The sequence below is a fragment of the Mobula hypostoma genome, chromosome 6 (assembly GCF_963921235.1).
Source record: "Mobula hypostoma chromosome 6, sMobHyp1.1, whole genome shotgun sequence".
Classification (NCBI taxonomy): domain Eukaryota; kingdom Metazoa; phylum Chordata; class Chondrichthyes; order Myliobatiformes; family Myliobatidae; genus Mobula; species Mobula hypostoma.
In genome coordinates this window covers 182,952,841-182,975,182 of record NC_086102.1, presented here as the reverse complement: position 1 = coordinate 182,975,182, position 22,342 = coordinate 182,952,841, and the positions used below count along the sequence as shown (strand labels likewise).

Sequence of the window (22,342 nt, the reverse complement as noted above, 5' to 3'; positions counted from 1 at the left end):
GGTCATGATGCAGCCCACATCGAAAGAAGTTTGTCAAAGTTTGAAAAAGCCACTGCCTCAGATATGTTAGCTGTAATTGGCTAGATTATTTTGCAATATTACTTTTCATTGCATCAAATACAGTCAGAGATAAATCACATCTTTAATGTTTTCTGTGAATTACCTGATTTTATTTCAGAAGAAAGATTGAACGCAGTAGTCTTACAGGAACAGACCGCGAGGTGATTGTTAGCACTGCAATTTACCCATTTGCAGTGACTATCTTTGAAGAATATCTCTACTGGACAGACTGGAACACAAGAAGCATCTACCGGGTCAATAAGTACGATGGATCAGATCAAACTGTGATGATTCAGAACCTTCCAGATCGTCCAATGGATGTCCATGTCATGTCAGATACGAAGCAGCAGCAATGCAGTAACCCATGTGATCAGTTTAATGGAGGGTGCAGTCACATCTGTACTCCAGGTACTGGCGGTCTATGTCTAATATATTGGAAGAGATTGTTAAGTAATACATGATCAATCAATGTTATTTTTATGAGTCTTCACTTAATAAAAGATCCATTCAAATAAAATCACAGAAATTAGGAGGAGGTTTTAGCCCCACACACAAAATGCTGGAGGAGCTCAGCAGGTCAGGCACTATCTATGGAGAAGAGTAAACAGGCCGAGACCTTTCTTCATTCTTCAGATTTTGTGTCATGTTGGCTTTCCATCAGTCAGGTCATCCATAACCTGGGGAGCCCTGTAAGAAGGATTAAGTTAAAGATCTATCGGCCCAAAATGTTGACTGTTTACCCTTTTCCCTAGATACTGCCTGGCCTGCTGAGTTCCTCCAGCATTTTGTCTGTGTTACTCTGGATTTCCAGCATCTGCAGATTTTCTCATGTTTATATTTAGCCCCATAAGCTCGTTCCATTATATAAAGAATTCATGATAGATCTGTAACTTGATTCCACTTACAGAGCTCCCGAGGTTGTGGATGACCTGACCAATGGAACGCCAACTTGACTCAAATTCTTCCATATGTATATTTATTGATTGAGATACAACATGGAATAGGCCTTCGAACTACCTCACCCAGCAATGCCCCAACTTTAATCCTAGCCTAATCATAGGTCAATTTTACAAAGACCAATTAACCTACCAACCGGCACATGTTTGGACTGTGGGAGGAAACAATAGCACCCAGAGGAAACCTACGCAGTCACGGGGAGAACATACAAACCCCTTTCAGGACGTGGTGGGAATTGAACTGGGGTTGCTGGTACTGTAAAGCATTGTGTGAATCACTATGCTACTGTACCACTAAGTGTAAAGCGTTTTCAATATAGTAATTACAATTTACAATAATAAAATGTTTGTGGTATGTGTTAATGACTGGATACAATATATGTGCTGTTACTTTAAAAATAGTAGTGCCAGAGCAGGAGGTCATTGAAATGAAAGACGACACAGTGGTAAGATGTGGGTTGCTATAGAAAACAGATATTTCTGACTTGGGAAGAAATTGGCTCGACAGGCCGGGCAGCAGCTATGGAAAAAAGTACAGTCAATGTTTCAGGCCAATTCCCTTGAGCAGGACTGGAGAGAAAGAAGAGAGTGTGCATTCACTCTGTCAATGCCACTCCTGATGTTATGTACCTCAGTCTCTTATGCTCCTTGGAATAAAGTCCAAGATCTCCCTACAACTCAGGTCCTGGCAAGGTTTTCATCTTGTGTATTCAATGCCCTAATGAGCAAAGACCAGCGTTCCTTCTCTTGAATTTGCTCTGGATTTCACTGCAAAAGGTAAATTTTTATTTGCCCATGAAATAGCTGCATATAAATTTAAACAGCACGACTGGTTGACAACTAAAGCAAAGATAAGCTTATTGAATTCTGAAAGGGCAGTTTATTTGAATGTGAGTACAAGGATTGTGCCAACAATTACTAACTTGTGTATTGTAATTGTATTTCAGGGCCCCATGGTGCAGAATGCCAGTGCCCTGCCCATGGCAATTGGCGCTTGGTTAATGACAATAAAGATTGTGTTCCCTCTGATACTGCAACATGTGGAACTGGCTATTTTACTTGCTTAAATGGTCGTTGTATTTTGGAAGGGTGGAAGTGTGACACTGACAATGATTGTGGAGATCAGAGTGATGAAACAGAAAGAGTCTGTGGTCAGTTCCAGTTTACTATTTACAAAATATATTGATGTTGAAAGAGACTACTTTCCCTTTTAACTGAAATGGAGTATGTCAACAGGGAGAGATGGCAATGTAACAGGTGCTTCTGCCTGCAGAGTATATGTCAACCATTACCCAGTTATCCACATTAATCCTACATTATTCCCATTTATTTTTCCCTCATCATTTCCTTTCAGATTTTACCAGTTACCTACACACTAGAGACACTTAACCTAGCAGCCCTCGTGTCTGGGGTGTGGGAGGAAAATAGCACTGGTGTGATAAACCAAGAGAGCAGGGTGGGGTTGGCGTAGAACCACAAGGAAAGTAAGCCAAGGGAAAAATAATAGTGGAATTAATACTTTCATTCTAATTTGCATTTCACAGGGGAAAGAATATTATCTATTCAGCAGTCTCCTCATTAATCTTATAATCAAAAATCTGATTTAAATAAAGTTCTATTAGAGTCACAGAGTCATAGAGAAAGGTACAGCACAGAAACAAGCCATTCGGTCCATCTAGTCTGTGTCAAACCATTTAAGCTGCCTACTCCCATCGACCTGCACCAGGACCATAGCCTGCCATACCCCTACCATCCATATATCTGTCCAAACTTCTCTTAAACATTGAAATTGAGCTCACATGCACTAAATGCACTGGCAGCTCACTCCACACTCTCAGGGACTCTCTGAGTGAAGAGGTTTCTCCTCATGTTCCCCTTAAACTTTCTTCCTTAACCGATGACCTCTAGTTGTAGTCCCACCTAATGTCAGTAGTGTCAAGGCAGATCGACCCAATGCAAGAGCGCAAATACCACGAACACAATAAACCAAGCAATATTTTATCAAACTTTACTCTTTATTCATGGCATGCTATGGGGGAAGTTACAGACTGATCTCCCAAAGAGCCAATCTGGGCACTGCCCTCCCCTGAATCTTAATTCGCCACAATTTATAACATTGATCACGTATGCAGGAAATCCTACGATTAAAAGACAATATTAGAATAATTTCAGTCACATTCTAAGATACTATTAGATATAAAATCATCATCGGTTAGTTATAATTATTTTCTGCCAAAGCTAGCCTGGATACAACATCAGTTCCTTATATTGACACCTTCCCCTTTCTCTCGAAAGTTCTGTCCCCTACGCTATCCTTCCCATATTTAGTTATACCTTGAGATGCCCCTTCAATTATTCTTATACCCATATTTAGTTATGCCTCAAAATGCTTTGGTATAACCAGATAATTCCTTATTTGAACCTTTATCTAGCGTTTTCAGAGAACAATGGATCATGCGTCACCTGTTGCTGGGTAGGGTTTCTTTCTGACTTGTCCAGCGGCAGTACTGATCATTAGCTAATCATTGTTCTTAGTCTATACCCATATTTACCTATCCCTCTACTCTTATCAGTATGTAGCCCCCCCCAGCCAGCCCCAGGGTCGCTCGGCTCCCTGTCGTCTAGGGAAACAGCCCTCGGCCCCTCCAGACTGGGGAATCAGTTTGTGTGGATGCTGTGTGATGTACCCCACCCCGCCCAAATAACAGACCATACACCAGATATGATTAAATGATTTACAGTTTATAGATATTACTGGAACTATATAATTAATAAAGAATAAAATATAAAAGGAAAATAAAAGGCGCCACACTTATCAAAGTTCAATCTCTTTGTACGCAAACAGTTGGAGCTCAGGACCCAACTTCTTCTTCACCCTGCGACCCCTCGGACCACCTCGACTGGCTGCCTGGGTCCACCACCCGGTGGTCGACCAGGTGCTCCACACGAGTCCGTCTCCGTCTCCTCTCCTCGCTGAACGCCCCGCTCGGGGTCCGACCCTGTTAGCAGACTCACAGCGCCTGGTCCATTCTCTGTCTCTCTCTCCCACCTTCTGCCCCAAAACCCCGCGCATACGATATCTTACAGATAGACGAAAAACATAACAACTATTGCAATTGGTTCATAACATCGTCTTATCAGTAACGTGATTCAAACTAACTGCTAGCGGGAGGACTTTCTCAGCATTTAACATAACAAAGAAGCCCTTTCAATTATAACATAACAAAAAAGCCATTTTAATTAGACTACGCAGTGGCATAAAAAAAGAAACCCCTTACACTACCCCCTGCAAGTAGAAAAAGCCTGCTTGCATTTACCCTATTTACACCTCTCATGATTTTGTGTACCTCTATCAAATCTCCCCTCAATCTTCTACATCCCAAGGAATAAAGTCCTAACCTATTCAATCTTTCCTTATAACTCAGGTCCTCCAGTCCTGGCAACATCCTTGTAAGTTTTCTCTGTACTCTTTCGACCTTATTTACATTTTTCCTGCAGCGTGACCAAACTGCACACAATACTTCAAATTAGGCTTCATCAATATCTTATTCAACTTCAACATGACATCCCATCTCCTGAACTCAATACAAGATATAGTAGAGCTTTAGCAACCTTTAATTAAAAAGGACAGCTATAAATAATTACTGGGAGTATATTTTGAAGGTAAACGTCCTACAATGTCCTTTTTAGATTAGTTGATAGTGTGGCATTCCCTGATTGTAGGTTCAAGCTCATCTTAAAGACTTGAGGACATTATCTAAACTAATAGAACATAGAACATCGAATAGTACAGCACAGTACAGTCCCTTCGGCCCACAATGTTGTGCCGACCCTCAAACCCTGCCTCCCATATAAGCCCCCACCTTAAATTCCTCCGTATACCTGTCTTGTAGTCTCTTAAACTTCACCAGTGTATCTGCCTCCAGCACTGACTCAGGCAGTGCATTCCACGCACCAACCACTCTCTGAGTAAAAAACCTTCCTCTGATATCCCCCTTGAACTTCCCACCCCTTACCTTAAAGCCATATCCTCTTGTGTTGAGCAGTGGTGCCCTGGGGAAGAGACGCTGGCTATCCACTCTTATCTATTCCTGTTATTATCTTGTACACCTCTATCATGTCTCCTCTCACCCTGCTTCTCTCCAAAGAGTAAAGCCCTAGCTCCCTTAATCTCTGATCATAATGCATACTTTCTAAACCAGGCAGCATCCTGGTAAATCTCCTCTGCACCCTTTCCAATGCTTCCACATCCTTCCTATAGTGAGGTGACCAGAACTGGATACAATACTCCAAGTGCGGCCTAACCAGAGTTTTATAGAGCTGCATCATTACATCGTGACTCTTAAACTCTATCCCTCGACTTATGAAAGCAAACACCCCATAAGCTTTCTTAACTACCCTATCCACCTGTGAGGCAACTTTCAGGGATCTGTGGACATGTACCCCGAGATCCCTCTGCTCCTCCACACTACCAAGTATCCTGCCATTTACTTTGTACTCTGCCTTGGAGTTTGTCCTTCCAAAGTGTACCACCTCACACTTCTCCGGGTTGAACTCCATCTGCCACTTCTCAGCCCACTCCTGCATCCTATCAATGTCTCTCTGCAATCTTTGACAATCCTCTACACTATCTACAACACCACCAACCTTTGTGTCATCTGCAAACTTGCCAACTCACCCTTCTACCCCCACATCCATGTCGTTAATAAAAATCACGAAAAGTAGAGGTCCCAGAACAGATCCTTGTGGGACACCACTAGTCACAATCCTCCAATCTGAATGTACTCCCTCCACCACCAGCCTCTGCCTTCTGCAGGCAAGCCAATTCTGAATCCACCTGGCCAAACTTCCCTGGATCCCATGCCTTCTAACTTTCTGAATAAGCCTACCGTGTGGAACCTTGTCAAATGCCTTACTAAAATCCATATAGATCACATCTACTACACTGCCCTCATCTATATGCCTGGTCACCACCTCAAAGAACTCTATCAGGCTTGTTAGACACGATCTGCCCTTCACAAAGCCTTGCTGACTGTCCCTGATCAGAACGTGATTCTCTAAATGCCTATAGATCCTACCTCTAAGAATCTTTTCCAACAGCTTTCCCACCACAGACGTAAGGCTCACTGGTCTGTAATTACCCGGACTTACCCTACTGCCTTTTTTGAACAAGGGGACAACATTCGCCTTCCTCCAATCCTCCGGTACCATTCCCGTGGACAACGAGGACATAAAGATCCTAGCCAGAGGCTCAGCAATCTCTTCTCTCGCCTCGTGGAGCAGCCAGGGGAATATTCCGTCAGGCCCCGGGGACTTATCTGTCCTAATGTATTTTAACAACTCCAACACCTCCTCTCCCTTAATATCAACATGCTCCAGAACATCAACCTCACTCATATTGTCCTCACCATCATCAAGTTCCCTCTCATTGGTGAATACCGAAGAGAAGTAGTCGTTGAGGACCTCTCTCACTTCCACAGCCTCCAGGCACATCTTCCCACCTTTATCTCTAATCGGTCCTACCTTCACTCCTGTCATCCTTTTGTTCTTCACATAATTGAAGAATGCCTTGAGGTTTTCCTTTACCCTACTCGCCAAGGCCTTCTCATGCCCCCTTCTTGCTCTTCTCAGCCCCTTCTTAAGCTCCTTTCTTGCTTCCCTATATTCTTCAATAGACCCATCTGATCCTCGCTTCCTGAACCTCATGTATGCTGCCTTCTTCCTCCTGACTAGTTTTTCCACCTCACTTGTCACCCATGGTTCCTTCACCCTACCATTCTGTATCTTCCTCACCGGGACAAATTTATCCCTAACATCCTGCAAGAGATCTCTAAACATTGACCACATGTCCATAGTACATTTCCCTGCAAAAACATCATCCCAATTCACACCCACAAGTTCTAGCCTTATAACCTCATAATTTGCCTTTCCCCAATTAAAAATTTTCCTGTCCTCTCTGATTCTATCCTTTTCCATGATAATGCTAAAGGCCAGGGAGCGGTGGTCACTGTTCCCCAGATGCTCACCCATTGAGAGATCTGTGACCTGACCCGGTTCATTACCTAGTACTAGATCTAGTATGGCAATCCCCCTGGTCGGCCTGTCCACATACTGTGACAGGAATCCATCCTGGACACATTTAACAAATTCTGCCCCATCTAAACCCTTGGAACTAATCAGGTGCCAATCAATATTAGGGAAGTTAAAGTCACCCATGATAACAACCCTGTTATTTTTGCACCTTTCCAAAATCTGCCTCCCAATCTGCTTCTCTGTATCTCTGCTGCTACCAGGGGGCCTATAGAATACCCCCAATCGAGTAACTGCTCCCTTCCTGTTCCTGACTTCCACCCATATTGACTCAAAAGAGGATCCTGCTACATTACCCACCCTTTCTGTAGCTGTAATAGTATCCCTGACCAGTAATGCCACCCCTCCTCCCCTTTTTCCACCCTCTCTATCCCTTTAAAGCACTGAAATCCAGGAATATTGAGAATCTATTCCTGCCCTGGTGCCAGCCAGGTCTCTGTAATGGCCACTACATCATAATTCCATGTATGTATCCAAGCTCTCAGTTCATCACCTTTTGTTCCTGATGCTTCTTGCATTGAGGTATTACCTTACTGTCTTTACACCGTTTATTCTGCTTCTCTTTCCTCAAAGCCTCTCTGTATGTTAGATCTGGCTTTACTCCATGTACTTCTTTCACTGCTCTATCGCTCTGGGTCCCATCCCCCTCGCACATTAGTTTAAACCCTCCCAAACCATGCCAGCAAATCTACCTGCAAGGATATTGCTCCCCCTCGAGTTCAGGTGCAACCCATCCAATCTGTACAGGTCCCACCTTCCCCAGAAGATATCCCAATGATCTAAAAATCTAAAATCCTGCTCCCTGCACCAACTCCTCAGCCACGCATTCAATTGCCATCTCCTCCAATTCTTACCATCACTGTCACGTAGCACTGGCAGCAATCCTGAGAATGCCACCCTTGAGGTCCTGTTCTTCAGCCTTCTGCCTAGTTCCCAAAACTCACACTTCAGGACCTCATCCCTCTTCCTGCCGATGTCGTTGGTCCCAACATGAATCACAACTTCTGGTTGCTTTCCCTCTCTTACCAGGATGTCGTGCACCCGGTCAGAGACATCCCGGACCCTGGCACCCGGGAGGCAACAAACCATGCGGGTGTCCTTCTCACGTCCACAAAATCTCCTGTCTGCTCCCCTGACTATAGAGTCTCCAATGACGACAGCGCTCCTCTTTTCCGTCCCACCCTTCTGCACCACAGGGTCAGACTCAGTGCCGGAGGCCCGGCCACTGTGGCTCACACCTGGTCGGTCGTCCCCGCCAACAGTATCCAGGACGGTTTCAGTCCAGTTCTGATAGAGCACTGCGTTGATCAAAAACTTATGTTGTGAGTGAGTTGGTTATGTCCAAGATCTCATCAGTCTCTGCAGGTGCATGTAATCCCTAAGCAAGGCTCCTCATTTAATAAGCACTAGCAGAAACACAGATTAATTAATCATTCATTTTCTGAGGACAATCTCCTCCTCCATCTCCTGAACATGTAAAAAGGGAAGAGATTTCGAGAAGAAATAAGCAAATTGAGATATGATAAGCCAAATGTAAAAATCATTGAAGTGTATTTGCATTTGTTTCCTTGGAAAATAATACTTGCAGATCTCTATTTCTCAGTCAGTGTCATCTGTAGCTTTGGGCAATAACTTTTCTATGACTCTGTTAAGTTGTTATAGCATAAACTATGTTTTGTATTATATTGTTAACTATTTTTTTCTCTTTCTTTCAACCAGCTTTCCATACCTGCCCAGCCACTGCTTTCACTTGTAGTAATGGCAGGTGCACACAGTACAGGTATCGCTGTGACCATTATAATGATTGTGGAGACAATAGCGACGAGGTTGGCTGCTTGTTCCGTACATGTGAACCTAATTCTGAATTCTCCTGTAATAACGGAAGGTGCATTGCAAACAGCTCAGTTTGCAATGGAATTAACGATTGTCATGATAACGGAACTTCAGATGAGAGAAACTGCCGTAAGTACAATGCAAACCTTCAGCTTCACTGGGGGAACATGTACTGAAATGTTGTTTGAGAATTCATAAAACAATGAGTGAATGTTCATAAAGATGCTAAAATATGGGTTTATTCAGAATCAGAGTCAGGCTTAATATCACCAGTATATGTTGTGAAGTTTGTTAACTCTGAGGCGGCAGCACAGTACAGTGCATGATGAGCCAAGTTTCCACACGAGCCCAGTGAGGAAGCTTCATGAGCAACACCTGAATCTCTTGACATTTTTGCATTGAGTTGCTGGCTCATGATTGGCTAATTACATATTTGTGTTAATGATGTACGGGTGTACTAAAAGTAGTGAGGTAGTGTTCATGAGTTCAATGTTCATTTAGAAATCAGATGGCAAAAGGGAAGAAGCTGTTCTTGAATCACTGAGTTTGTGCCTTCAGGTTTCTATACCTCCCTGCTGATGGTAACAGTGAGAAGAGGGCATGTTCTGGGTGTTGGGGATCCTTGACGATGGAAGCCACTTTTCTGAGGCACAGCTCCTTGAAGATGTTCTGGATACTCTAGAGCCTAGTACCCAAGATGGAGCTGACTAATTTTACAACTCTCTGCAGCTTCTTTTGGCCTTGATCAGTAGCTCCCCCCCCCCCATACCAGACAGTGACGCAGCCAGTCAGAATGCTCTTGGCGGTACATCTATAGAAGTTTTTGAGTGTTTTAGGTGACAAACCTAATCTTCTCAAACTCTAATGAAGTATAGTCGCTGTCTTGCCTTCTTTATAACTGCATCGATATATTGGGACCAGGTTAGGTCCTCAGAGTTATTGACATCCAGGAACCTGAAACTGCTCACTCTCTCCACTTCTGATCCCACTATGAGGATTGGTATGTGTTCCCTCATTTTACCCTTTCAAAAGTCCACCATCACCTCTTTGGTTACTGATGTTGAACACACCACCTAACTAGCTGATTGAGAGATGTGAACTAGCTAGTTTATTGCTTAAACTTGTAAGGTTCACAGATTGTAGAAAGTCACCACCACCATCATCATCATTATGTGCCATGATCGTCCTTGGTAGATTTTTCTACAGAAGTGGTTTCCTATCCCATTGCCTTCTTCTGGGCAGTATCTTTAAAAGATGGGTGACCCCTGCCATTATCAATACTCTTCAGAGATTGCCTGATCTCACTGGTGGCCAGACGTGTGATATGCATCAGCTACTCATACGAGCATCCACCATCTGTTCTCATGGCTTCATGTGACCCTGATCAGGGGGATAAGCAGATGCTACACCTCACCCAAGAGTGACCTGCAGGCTAGCGGAGGGGAGGACCTCCTTTGGTAGAAACATATCTCCACTCACCACCCATTGTAGAAAATAAATGCAATATAAATTATATTGCCTTTCATCAATACTTATATATAATTCAAATTCAGTTTTTGTGCCTATTTACATTGTGGTATATACTTAATTAATATAACAATAATTGGGTCATCTAATATTTGAATTAAGAAACATTGAATATATAATGGAATATAATAAACTCAGGTTTGTAATAAGAAAGTGATTTGGTGCAAACTAGTAAGAAGAGATAAGGAAGGCAGTGAACAGTGCAAGAATATTACTACAGCAAATACTTCAACAAAGTTCTATACATGTGTAGTGGAGAGTGTATTGAGAGTCTGCATCACAGCCTGGTATGGGAACACCAATACCTTCGAACGGAAAATCCCACAAACGGTAGTGGATTCGGGCCAGTACGTCACGGACAAAGCCCTCCCAACCATTGAACACATCTACATGAAATGCTGTCATAAGAAAGCAGCATGAATCATCAAAGATCCTCCCTAACCAGCCTATGCTCTTTTCTCGATGCTGCCATCAGATAGAAGGTACAGGAGCCTCAGGACTTGCACCACAGAACAGACATTACCCCTCAGCCATCAGGCTCTTGAAAAAAAGGGGATAACTACACTCACTTGCCCATCCATTGAGATATTCCAACAATCAATGATCTCACTTTAAGGGCTCTTTATCTCATTATCTCATGTTCTCGTTATGTATTACTATTTATTTATATTTGCATCCCCTCAATTTGTTGTCTTCTGCATTCTGGCTGATCTTTCATTGCTCCTGTTCTCATTGCTATTCTATAAATTTTCTGAGTATGCCCACAGGAAAATGAATCTGAGTTGTATATGGTGACATATATGCACTTTGATAATAAATTTACTTTGAACTTTGCGAAATGGCTGTCAGTTTAAGTTAGGAGCTGGTGTCCATTGTGTGTCATGTGATTATAGGAAGGGCTGATGCAGTGAGGAATGTGAAAGGGCATCTGGAGAAATGGCTGCCCACTGAGGTAAGTGCCTATGAGAGTGAGTAGCAGTCTGTACAGGACAGCTATGTCTGTCTCAGGGCTGCACGGCAAATGTGTTGGATTGTTGCGTGGTCCATAACCATGACACTTCATGGCATTTCACATTGCAGCGTTTCTGATTATGTGCTGAGTCACTCCAAGCTGCAAACTTGACTCCCAATTTGATCCACATTCACTCCAGGCACCACTTTCTCAGAGGGCATACCAGCTCTAACCTCCTACGTCGGAGCTGAAGATGGATTCAATAAAAAGGGCAGGGAAAAGTGCAAGCCCCCTAACCAGAGCAGTTTTCTTTCTTTGTAATTTCAATGAAGAAACTGCAACACATACACATTATCACAAGAAAGTCTGCGGATGCTAGAAATTGAAAGCAATGCACACAAAGTGCTGAAGGAACTCAGCAGCTCAGGAAGCTTCTATGGAAATGAATAAACGGTTGACGTTTCAGGCTGACTCCCTTCTTCAGGACTGAAAAGGAAGGGGGGAAGATGCCAAAATACAAAGGTGGTTGGAGGAAAAAGAGGGTAGTTAGAAGGTGATAGGTGAAGACAAGTTCCCAAGAAGGACACGTGGCTGTGGTGGCGGGTCTGGGTGAGGACATGGTTGAAGAGGCGGAAGTCAGCAGAGATCATAGGGTCTCACTGAACTCCTGTCGAAGAGAAGATTTAAACTTCTTCAGGGTAAGCATCTCTCAAAGAGACTTTGCAGTGGAGCAGCAAATCTTAAACACAAGAGATTCTGCTGAAGCTGGAAATCCAAAGCAACACACACAATATGCTGGAGTAAACAGTCAACGATTCAGGCCGAGACTCTTTTTCAGTCCTGAAGAAGGATCAGTGAGAAACATTGACTGTTTATTCTTTTCTATAGATGCTTCCTGACCTGCTGAGTTCCTCGAGCATTTTGTGTGACATACACATTGTACCTGTTTTGCCATTATCATATTTCGTGTTAATTTCTACAGATATGAACCTCCGTTTTCTGAACTGCATTTTCTTCTATTTGATCATAAAATTAACACCTACCATTCACATTCATTTTTAGCAATATAATAACACATTTGGAAACTTTTAAGGTAATCAATGAATCACTGAATAATAAAGTTATTATGTTAAAAATAAAGTTTTGAGCTGTATCATCTATTGTCATATAGGACTGTGATGCAATTTACTTTTAGCTATTTGGTACATTTTATAGGCGGGTTCATAACCTTTTTATAGAAACATAGAAACATAGAAAATAGGTGCAGGAGTAGGCCATTCGGCCCTTTGAGCCTGCACCGCCATTTATTATGATCATGGCTGATCATCCAACTCAGAACCCCGCCCCAGCCTTCCCTCGATACCCCCTGACCCCTGTAGCCACAAGGGCCATATCTAACTCCCTCTTAAACATAGCCAATGAACTGGCCTCAACAGTTTCTTGTGGCAGAGAATTCCACAGATTCACCACTCTCTGTGTGAAGAAGTTTTTCCTAATCTTGGTCCTAAAAGGCTTCCCCTTTATCCTCAAACTGTGACCCCTCGTTCTGGACTTCCCCAACATCGGGAACAATCTTCTTGCATCTAGCCTGTCCAATCCCTTTAGGATCTTATACGTTTCAATCAGATCCCCCCTCAATCTTCTAAATTCCAACGAGTATAAGCCCAGTTCATCCAGTCTTTCTTCATATGAAAGTCCTGCCATTCCAGGAATCAATCTGGTGAACCTTCTTTGTACTCCCTCTATGGCAAAGATGTCTTTCCTCAGATTAGGGGACCAAAACTGCACACAATACTCCAGGTGTGGTCTCACCAAGGCCTTGTACAACTGCAGTAGTACCTCCCTGCTCCTGTACTCGAATCCTCTCGCTATAAATGCCAGCATACCATTCGCCTTTTTCACCGCCTGCTGTACCTGCATGCCCACTTTCAATGACTGGTGTATAATGACACCCAGGTCTCGTTGCACCTCCCCTTTTCCTAATCGGCCACCATTCAGATAATAATCTGTTTTCCTATTTTTGCCACCAAAGTGGATAACTTCACATTTATCCACATTAAATTGCATCTGCCATGAGTTTGCCCACTCACCCAACCTATCCAAGTCACCCTGCATCCTCTTAGCATCCTCCTCACTGCTAACACTGCCACCCAGCTTCGTGTCATCTGCAAACTTGGAGATGCTGCATTTAATTCCCTCATCCAAGTCATTAATATATATTGTAAACAACTGGGGTCCCAGCACTGAGCCTTGCGGTACCCCACTAGTCACCGCCTGCCATTCTGAAAAGGTCCCGTTTATTCCCACTCTTTGCTTCCTGTCTGCTAACCAATTCTCCACCCACACCAATACCTTACCCCCAATACCGTGTGCTTTAAGTTTGCACACTAATCTCCTGTGTGGGACCTTGTCAAAAGCCTTTTGAAAATCCAAATATACCACATCCACTGGTTCTCCCCTATCCACTCTACTAGTTACATCCTCAAAAAATTCTATGAGATTCGTCAGACATGATTTTCCTTTCACAAATCCATGCTGACTTTGTCCGATCATTTCACCGCTTCCCAAATGTGCTGTTATCACATCCTTGATAACTGACTCCAGCAGTTTCCCCACCACCGACGTTAGGCTAACCGGTCTATAATTCCCCGGTTTCTCTCTCCCTCCTTTTTTAAAAAGTGGGGTTACATTAGCCACCCTCCAATCCTCAGGAACTAGTCCAGAATCTAATGAGTTTTGAAAAATTATCACTAATGCATCCACTATTTCTTGGGCTACTTCCTTAAGCACTCTGGGATGCAGACCATCTGGCCCTGGGGATTTATCTGCCTTCAATCCCTTCAATTTACCTAACACCACTTCCCTACTAACATGTATTTCACTCAGTTCCTCCATCTCAGTGGACCCTCTGTCCCTTACTATTTCTAGAAGATTATTTATGTCCTCCTTAGTGAAGACAGAACCAAAGTAATTATTCAATTAGTCTGCCATGTCCTTGCTCCCCATAATCAATTCACCTGTTTCTGTCTGCAGGGGACCTACATTTGTCTTTACCAGTCTTTTCCTTTTTACATATCTATAAAAGCTTTTACAGTCCGTTTTTATGTTCCCCGCCAGTTTTCTCTCATAATCTTTTTTCCCCTTCCTAATTAAGCCCTTTGTCCTCCTCTGCTAAACTCTGAATTTCTCCCAGTCCTCAGGTGAGCCACTTTCTCTGGCTAATTTGTATGCTACTTCTTTGGAATTGATACTATCCCTAATTTCTCTTGTCAGCCACGGGTACACTACCTTCCTTGATTTATTCTTTTGCCAAACTGGGATGAACAATTGTTGTAGTTCATCCATGCAACCTTTAAATGCTTGCCATTGCATATCCACCGTCAATCCTTTAAGTGTCATTTGCCAGTCTATCTTAGCTAATTCACGTCTCATACCTTCAAAGTTACCCCTCTTTAAGTTCAGAACCTTTGTTTCTGAATTAACTATGTCATTCTCCATATTAATGAAGAATTCCACCATATTATGGTCACTCTTACCCAAGGGGCCTCTCACGACAAGATCGCTAATTAACCCTTCCTCATTGCTCAAAACCCAGTCCAGAATAGCCTGCTGTCTAGCTGGTTCCTCGACATGTTGGTTCAAAAAACCATCCCGCATACATTCCAAGAAATCCTCTTCCTCAGCACCTTTACCAATTTGGTTCACCCAGTCTACATGTAGATTGAAGTCACCCATTATAACTGCTGTTCCTTTATTGCACACATTTCTAATTTCCTATTTAATACCATCTTATGCCATTAAGCAAGGGTTCTGCACACCTTGTTATAAAATCTGCAGAGTAAACAAAAGCTAAACTAATATTTTTGACACAGAATTTTCATATGAAATTAATACCACTCAGGATATACAATATCCTTCAAAATTATCCTGTATCACCCTCCTGTGTGTGTGTGTGTGTGTTGTAATGTTTTAAAAATGTTTTACTAAATATGGTTTATTTCATACTATTGTCTATCTGTAGCTCATCGGACCTGCCAACCTGGTTATGCAAAATGTGAAGCAACAAATCTGTGTATTCCCCACACTTATCTTTGTGACGGTGATAATGATTGTGGAGATATGAGTGACGAGAGCTCTACCTACTGTGGTATGTATTCTGCATTTTATTTATTTATTGAGAAACAGGGTGGAATAGGCCCTTCCAGCCCTTTGAGTCACAGTGTCCAGCCACCCCCCAGTTTAACCCTTGCCTAATCATGGGACACTTCACAATCACCAATTAACCTGCCAATGGGCATGTCTTTGGACTGTGGGAGAAAACCGGAGCGCCCGGCGGAAACCCATGCAGTCACAGAGAGAATGTACAAACTCCTTACAGGCAGCAGTGGGAATTGAATCCAGGTCACTGGTTGTGCTCACCACAATGTTACTGCACCACCCAAACATTCAGATGCATGGATATACATCAGCGGTCCCCAACCACCGGGCCGCAAAGCATGTGCTATCGGCCGCGAGGAAACGATATGAGTCAGCTCCACCTTTCCTCCTTCCCTGTCACGCACTGTTGAACTTGAACATAGGGTTGCCAACTGTCCCGTATTTGCCGGGACATCCTGTATATTGGGATAAATTGGTTTGTCCCATACGGGACTGCCCTTGTCCCGTATTTCCCCCGCTAAGGTAGAGCGTTCCTATGAAACCTTTCATGCCGAAATGGTGTAAAGTGCAGAAGCAATTACCATTATTTTATATGGGAAAAATGTTCACGCGTTCCCAGACCCAAATAATAACCTACCAAATAACACATAAAATCTAAAATAACACTAACATATAGTAAAAGCAGGAATGATATGATAAATACACAGCCTATATAAAGTAGAAATAATGTATGTACAGTATAGTCGGGAAGATTAAGCCAAAACTGATTTGTAGGAAAAAAAAAATCAGCACGTACGCGCATGCGCACGTCACACATGCGCACACAGGTGCCACGCAAGGCTTGGTGGTCATAGTAGTCTTTCCTGGGATAAACACAAGTGTCCCGGGATTTGTTAACAACATCAAAAGATTAAAGGATAAGAAAAAGTTTGTCAAATATTGTAAGAGAAACTGGCAGTTTTGGCACATGTATATTTCTATATGTGAGGACATACTATTGTTTTTGTAGAAAATGGAAAAGATTTCTGGGGAAGAAATAAATATTTAATTCATTTCTTGAGGTACAGCACAGAATAGGCCCTACCTGCCCTTTGAGCCGCGTCACCCAGCAATCCCCCAATTTAATCCTAGCCTAATTACGGGATAATTTGCAATGACCAGTTAATTTGCCAACTGGTACATCTTTGGACTGTGGGAAGAAACCAGAACACCTGGAGGAAACCCATGTGATCGATCACAGGGAGAAAGTCCAACCTCCTTACAGGCAGTGGCTGGAATTGAACCAGGGTTGCCATAACCACTACGCTACCGAGCTGCCCAAGATATGTAGGGGAAGGTGCAAAGAATGAAGCTGTTCTTTCATTGAGCAGACTTGGGTACTAGTATGAACAATATATTTCTATGCAGAGTGAATTCTGTGATTTTCAGGTTGTTATTCTTTGAGGTGTGCTTCTTCATGTTCTACTGATCTGAAGAACTGTAAGCTGCTAAAGCAATGTCCTTATATAATTTCTGTATCCCCATCAAATAGCTTCATGAAGCTAAGACTCCACAATTCTAAATGATGGTGTCAGGGTCACTAGCAAACTCAAGTGCAAAAATCCCAGAGGTACTGGCCATTCAAACAAACCAAAACATTTATTACAGAAATTACCATCAAAACTAACAGGAACTCAGACAAATTATACAGAATCTTAACGAACTGAAATCACTCACGATACGCAGAAGAACTCGGTCAGGGTTTCACCAGATAAGGATCCACAATGACCGAGCAAAGAGGGGTTGGCAAGACCCCCCCTTCCGAAATACACCCCGGAGCACATAGAAATTCAGGACCCATCAGACAGCCCTGATGTCCAGACGAAGCAATAACCCCCAAAGGCAACAACTACAGTGTGAGACATTGAAAATCCCCTGCTAATTCAGTTGCTACAATTGAATAAAAGTGATAAACACAAAGAGTTTATCAATCTGCCTGATCCCAAATGAGGCACCTACAACACAAAGTGAAATCTCAGAGCTAGTCCAAAGTTAATTAGACATAAAAAATAAACAATCCAAGGAACACTGCATACCCATAAGGTGACACGAAGAAAATACAATCCACATACTAACTGAAAAAATATTTTAAAAAGGACCCCTGGTTGTGATAGATAAAAGTTAAGTAAGTTTCTCCATAATGTTGGCTAAATTCCCCTATTTTTCATTAGCAAATGTTGATATAGCACTTACATTGGTCAGTGTTATAGCCATTTCACAAGTCATCACTTTTCACAGTCATTTCTTCTATGGAAAGAATGATATTTATTTCTACACAGACCTGCTGAGTACTTCTGTTTCAGATTTCCAGCGTCCATGGGGCTCTGCTTCCATTTAAGAGTTTCTACTTTGTTGATGTAAGTTTAAACATCTTGGTTTTATTTTAGATGCTGGGATTTGTGTGCAGAATGAGTTTCGCTGTACATCTGGGCGATGCATTCCAGGACATTGGTACTGTGATAGAGTAAGGGATTGTGTTGATGGGTCTGATGAACCAGTTAATTGTGGTAAGTATAACTTAAAACATCTAACTTCCTGCAATTACTTGATTTTGTACTGTTTGTTGTATTTTATCATTCTTTCTGAGGTTCTAAGTAGTTTTTATTAAGTTGTTCTCCGATATACTTGTAAAGTTTTGGCACCACGTGAGGAGATTTCATCAGAGAGTTGTTGATTGTGGTGTGTCCTCCGAATGCTTGGCCTTTATATACTTATCAATCAGTTGATTGGACATAATTTCAGAAACTCAGTTGTGATGCGGGGAGGAATTCTTGTCACTGCAACACTTTCAGTACGCTGGATGAACTCAGCAGGTCGGGCAGCATGTTAGAAACGATGAGTCGACGTTTCGGGCCGGAACCCTTCGTCCGGACTGAAGAATGAAAGATGGGGAAGGATTTGAAGAATGCTTGTAGCTTCAGTTGATAGACCAGTAATTTGAAAGACAAAGGGGTGGGAGAGGGGAAGCATTGACGTCATAGCCCTGAAAACAATGGGTAGCAGAAGAAGGAGGCGGAACCATGAGGGAGCTGGGGGAGGGGGTAGAGTGAAATAGGGATAGAGGCAGGGAGGGGGAGGGAATTACCGGAAGTTGGAGAATTCTATGTTCATACCAAGGGGCTGGAGACTACCTGGACGTTATGAGGTGTTACTCCTCCAACCTGAGTTTAGCCTCATCATGGCAGTAGAGGAGGCCATGTATGGACATATCTGAATGGGAATGGGAAGCAGAGTTGAAGTGGGTGGCTACCGGGAGACCCATTTCCGGAGACCCAATTCTTGTCGCTGATTGTGTGGCGAACTTTGTTCCTTGTCTGGAATTGTGACTGCAACAGCTCATAAATAGGATCCAGGTCTGCACGTCTGCTTACAGAATTGTTTGTGGAAAACCAAGCTCCTTGGATTCTCTTGCATGCCTCGTGTTCGCTTGCAGCATGGATTTCACTGATGCCCAGCGAGGAGATTTCCTCCCTACATCACAATTGAGTTTCTGGAATGACGACCAATCAGCTGATTGAAAAGTTTATAAGGCCAAGCATTCAGAGGACACATCACGATCAACAGCACACTGATGATGTCTCCTCACGTGGTGTCGAAACACTTGTGAGTAAATTGTCAAGATCAGAGAACATCTCAACTCAACCATCAACTACTCGAACTACACATTTTCTGAATTATTTCCGGTTTCTATGATGTTTTTATTTCTATTAGTACATAACTGAGAATGGGTCCAGAGTTAGTGGTATGTTCCTTGTATGAGATGTGCGAACTCTGGGAGATCTCCAGTCTCCCTGATAACTACACCTGCACTTAGAGCATCGAGCTAAAGCTCCTTGTGTTAAAGAACTGGAGCTGCAGCTCGATGACCTTAAATTTATACAAGAGAATGAGGAGCTGATAGACTGGAGCTACAGGGAGGTAGTCACCCCCGAGTTGCAGCAGGAAGCAGGTCCCTGGGTGACTGTCAGGAAAGGGAAAGTGGATAGGAAGACAGTGCAGACTACCCCTGTGGCTGTTCCCTTCTATAATAAGTGTACTGCTTTGGATACTGTTGGGAGGGACGACCTACCAGAGTGAAGTTACAGCAACCTGATCTCTGGCACGGAGTCTGTCTCTGTGGCTCAGAAGGGAAGATGGGAGAAGAGGAGTGCAGTTGTGATTGTGGATTTCACAATTAGAGGAGCAGACAACAGATTTTGTGGACGTGAAAAGGACATCCAGATGGAATGTTGCCTCCCAGGTGCCAGGGCCAGGAATGCCTCGGATCTGGTCCACAGCTTTCTAAAGGGAGAGGGTGAGCTGCCAGAAGTCTTGGTACATATGACATGGATAGACAAGGTGAGCAGGTCCTGAAGGGGGATCTTAGGGGGTTATGAAGAAAGCTAAAAAGTAGGACCTCAAGAGTAGTATCCTCTGGATTTCTGCCTGTGCCACGTTCCAGTGAGGGTAAGGATAGGATGATTTGGCAGATGAATTTATGGCTGAGAATTGGTGCAGGAGGCAGGATCTCAGATTTCTGGATCATTGGGATCTCTTCTGAGGAAGGCATAACCTATACAAGAAGGACCCATAACTCCTGAAGCCGAGGGGGATCACTATCCTTGTAGGCTGGTGTGCTAGAGTTTTTGGGGAGGGTTTAAACTAATATGGCAGGGGGATGGGAACTGGAGTGATAGGACTTAGGATGGGTGAGTTGGTATAAAACTAGATGAGAGAATGTGAGGAAGGACATGCGGATTATAGGGCAAAATTACAGTTAATGGGATGGGTTAAAGTGTAACAGGGGGTCAAAACCAAAAATGATGAATACATGGGTGAAAGTGTTATATCTGAATGTACGCAGTATACAGAATAGGGTAGATGATCTTGTAGTGCAGTTAGAGATTGATGGGTATGATGTTGTGGGCATCACTGAGTTTGGCTGAGTTGGAAGCTTAACATCCAAGGAAAGGGACGGTCAGGTGGGAAGAGGAGCTGGGGTGACTCTGTCAGTATAAAATGAAATAAATTCCTTACAAGGAGTTGACATGGGATCAGAAGATGTAGAATCCTTGTGGGTAGAGTTAAGAAACTGCAAGGATAAAAAGTCCCTGATGGAAATTTTACACAGACCTCTGAAGTGTAGCCAGGATGTGGGCTACAAATTACAATGGGAGATAGGAAAGGCATGTAATAAGGATAATGTTGCATTAGTCATGGGGGATTTCTATATGCAGGTAGATAGGGAAAAACAGGTTGGTGCTGGATCCATGAGAGAGGGAATATGTCGAATGCCGATGAGGTGGCTTTTTAGAGCAGCTTGTGATTGAGCCCACTAGGGGAACAGCATCTCTGGATTGGTTATTATGTAATGACCCAGATTTGATTAGGGATGTTATGGTAAAGGAACCCTTAGGAGGCAGTAATCATAATATGACAGAAGTTTGGCTGACTGACAGGAGACAAAGTGTGGGAATAAAGGGGGAACAACAGGAATTCTGCAGATGCTGGAAATTCAAGCAACACACATCAAAGTTGCTGGTGAACGCAGCAGACCAGGCAGCATCCTGGGATAAAGGGGGCCTTTGTTGGTTGGCTGCCAGTGACTAGTGATGTGCCACAGGGATGGATGCTGGTACCGCTTCTTTCCAAGTTATATGTCAATGATTTGGATGAAGGAATTCATGGCTTTGTGGCCAAGTTTGTAGATGATGCAAAAATACGTGAGGGCCACTTTGTGTTGAGGAAGCATGGTGTCTGCAAAAAGACTAAGAAAGATTGAGAGAATAGACAAAGAAATAGTGCATGGAATGTAGTGTAGGGAGGTGTGTGGTCATGCAGTTTGGTAGAAGGAACAAAGGCATGGACTGTTTTCTAAATAGGGAAAATATTCAAAACTTCCTCATATAGAATTCCCTAAAAATTAACCTGGAGGTTGTTCGGTGGTGAGGAAGGCAAATGCAATATTTACATTCATTTTGAGAGGACTGGAATACAAAAGCTGTGGCTTTATAAGGCATTGGTCAGACCACACTTGGAAAATTGTGGGCAGTTTTGGACCCCTTATCTAAGAAAAGATGTGCTGAAGGGTCTCAGCCTGAAATGTCGACTGTAATATTTTTCCCATAGATACTGCCTGGCCTGCTAAGTTCCACCAGCATTTTGTGTTTGCTGCTGGCATTGAAAAGGTTCAGAGGAGGTTCAGAAGAATGAGCCCAGGAATGAAAGGGTTAACATATGAGTAGTATTTGATGGCTTGTACTTGTTGGACTTTAGAAGAATGTAGGGGGATTTCATTGAAACCTATTGAGTGGGGGAGTTTAGGATCAGAAGGCATCGCATCAGAATAGAAATGAGGAAAAATTTCTTTAACCAGAAAGAATTCTTTGCCACAGACAGCTGTGGAGGCCAAGTCACTGGGTGCAATTAAGGTTGATAGTTTCTTGATTAATCAGCCCATCAACAGTTATGGGGAGAAGGCAGGAGAATGAGGTTGAGAGAGAACATAAACCAGCTGCGATGGAATGTTAAGAGCAGACTCAAGTGGGCCGAATGACCTAATTCTGCTCCCGTGTCTTATTGTCTTATAATTTCAAAAGACACTCAGACATACTTACTTTCCAAATTAAGTATGTTTGAGTGAATTCTGAAATTCTACACATAGAAGTTCTTTATGTTGACATGCAGTGGCATCCAATGTCTTCCCTGAGGAATGTGTTGAAGCTCCACTTTCCACAGTCAATGCCCA

General features: G+C 43.0%; 1 protein-coding gene across 1 annotated transcript in view; it reads left to right on the top strand.

Annotated features, from left to right (window-relative positions):
• The window catches only part of lrp2a (low density lipoprotein receptor-related protein 2a), a 404,078-nt gene that overhangs the window by 213,510 nt on the left and 168,226 nt on the right, over positions 1–22,342 (top strand). The window contains 5 exon segments of the mRNA XM_063052409.1: positions 179–468; positions 1,964–2,167; positions 8,826–9,068; positions 15,440–15,565; positions 18,003–18,122. Of these exon segments, the coding sequence (XP_062908479.1) occupies positions 179–468; positions 1,964–2,167; positions 8,826–9,068; positions 15,440–15,565; positions 18,003–18,122 (983 nt within the window).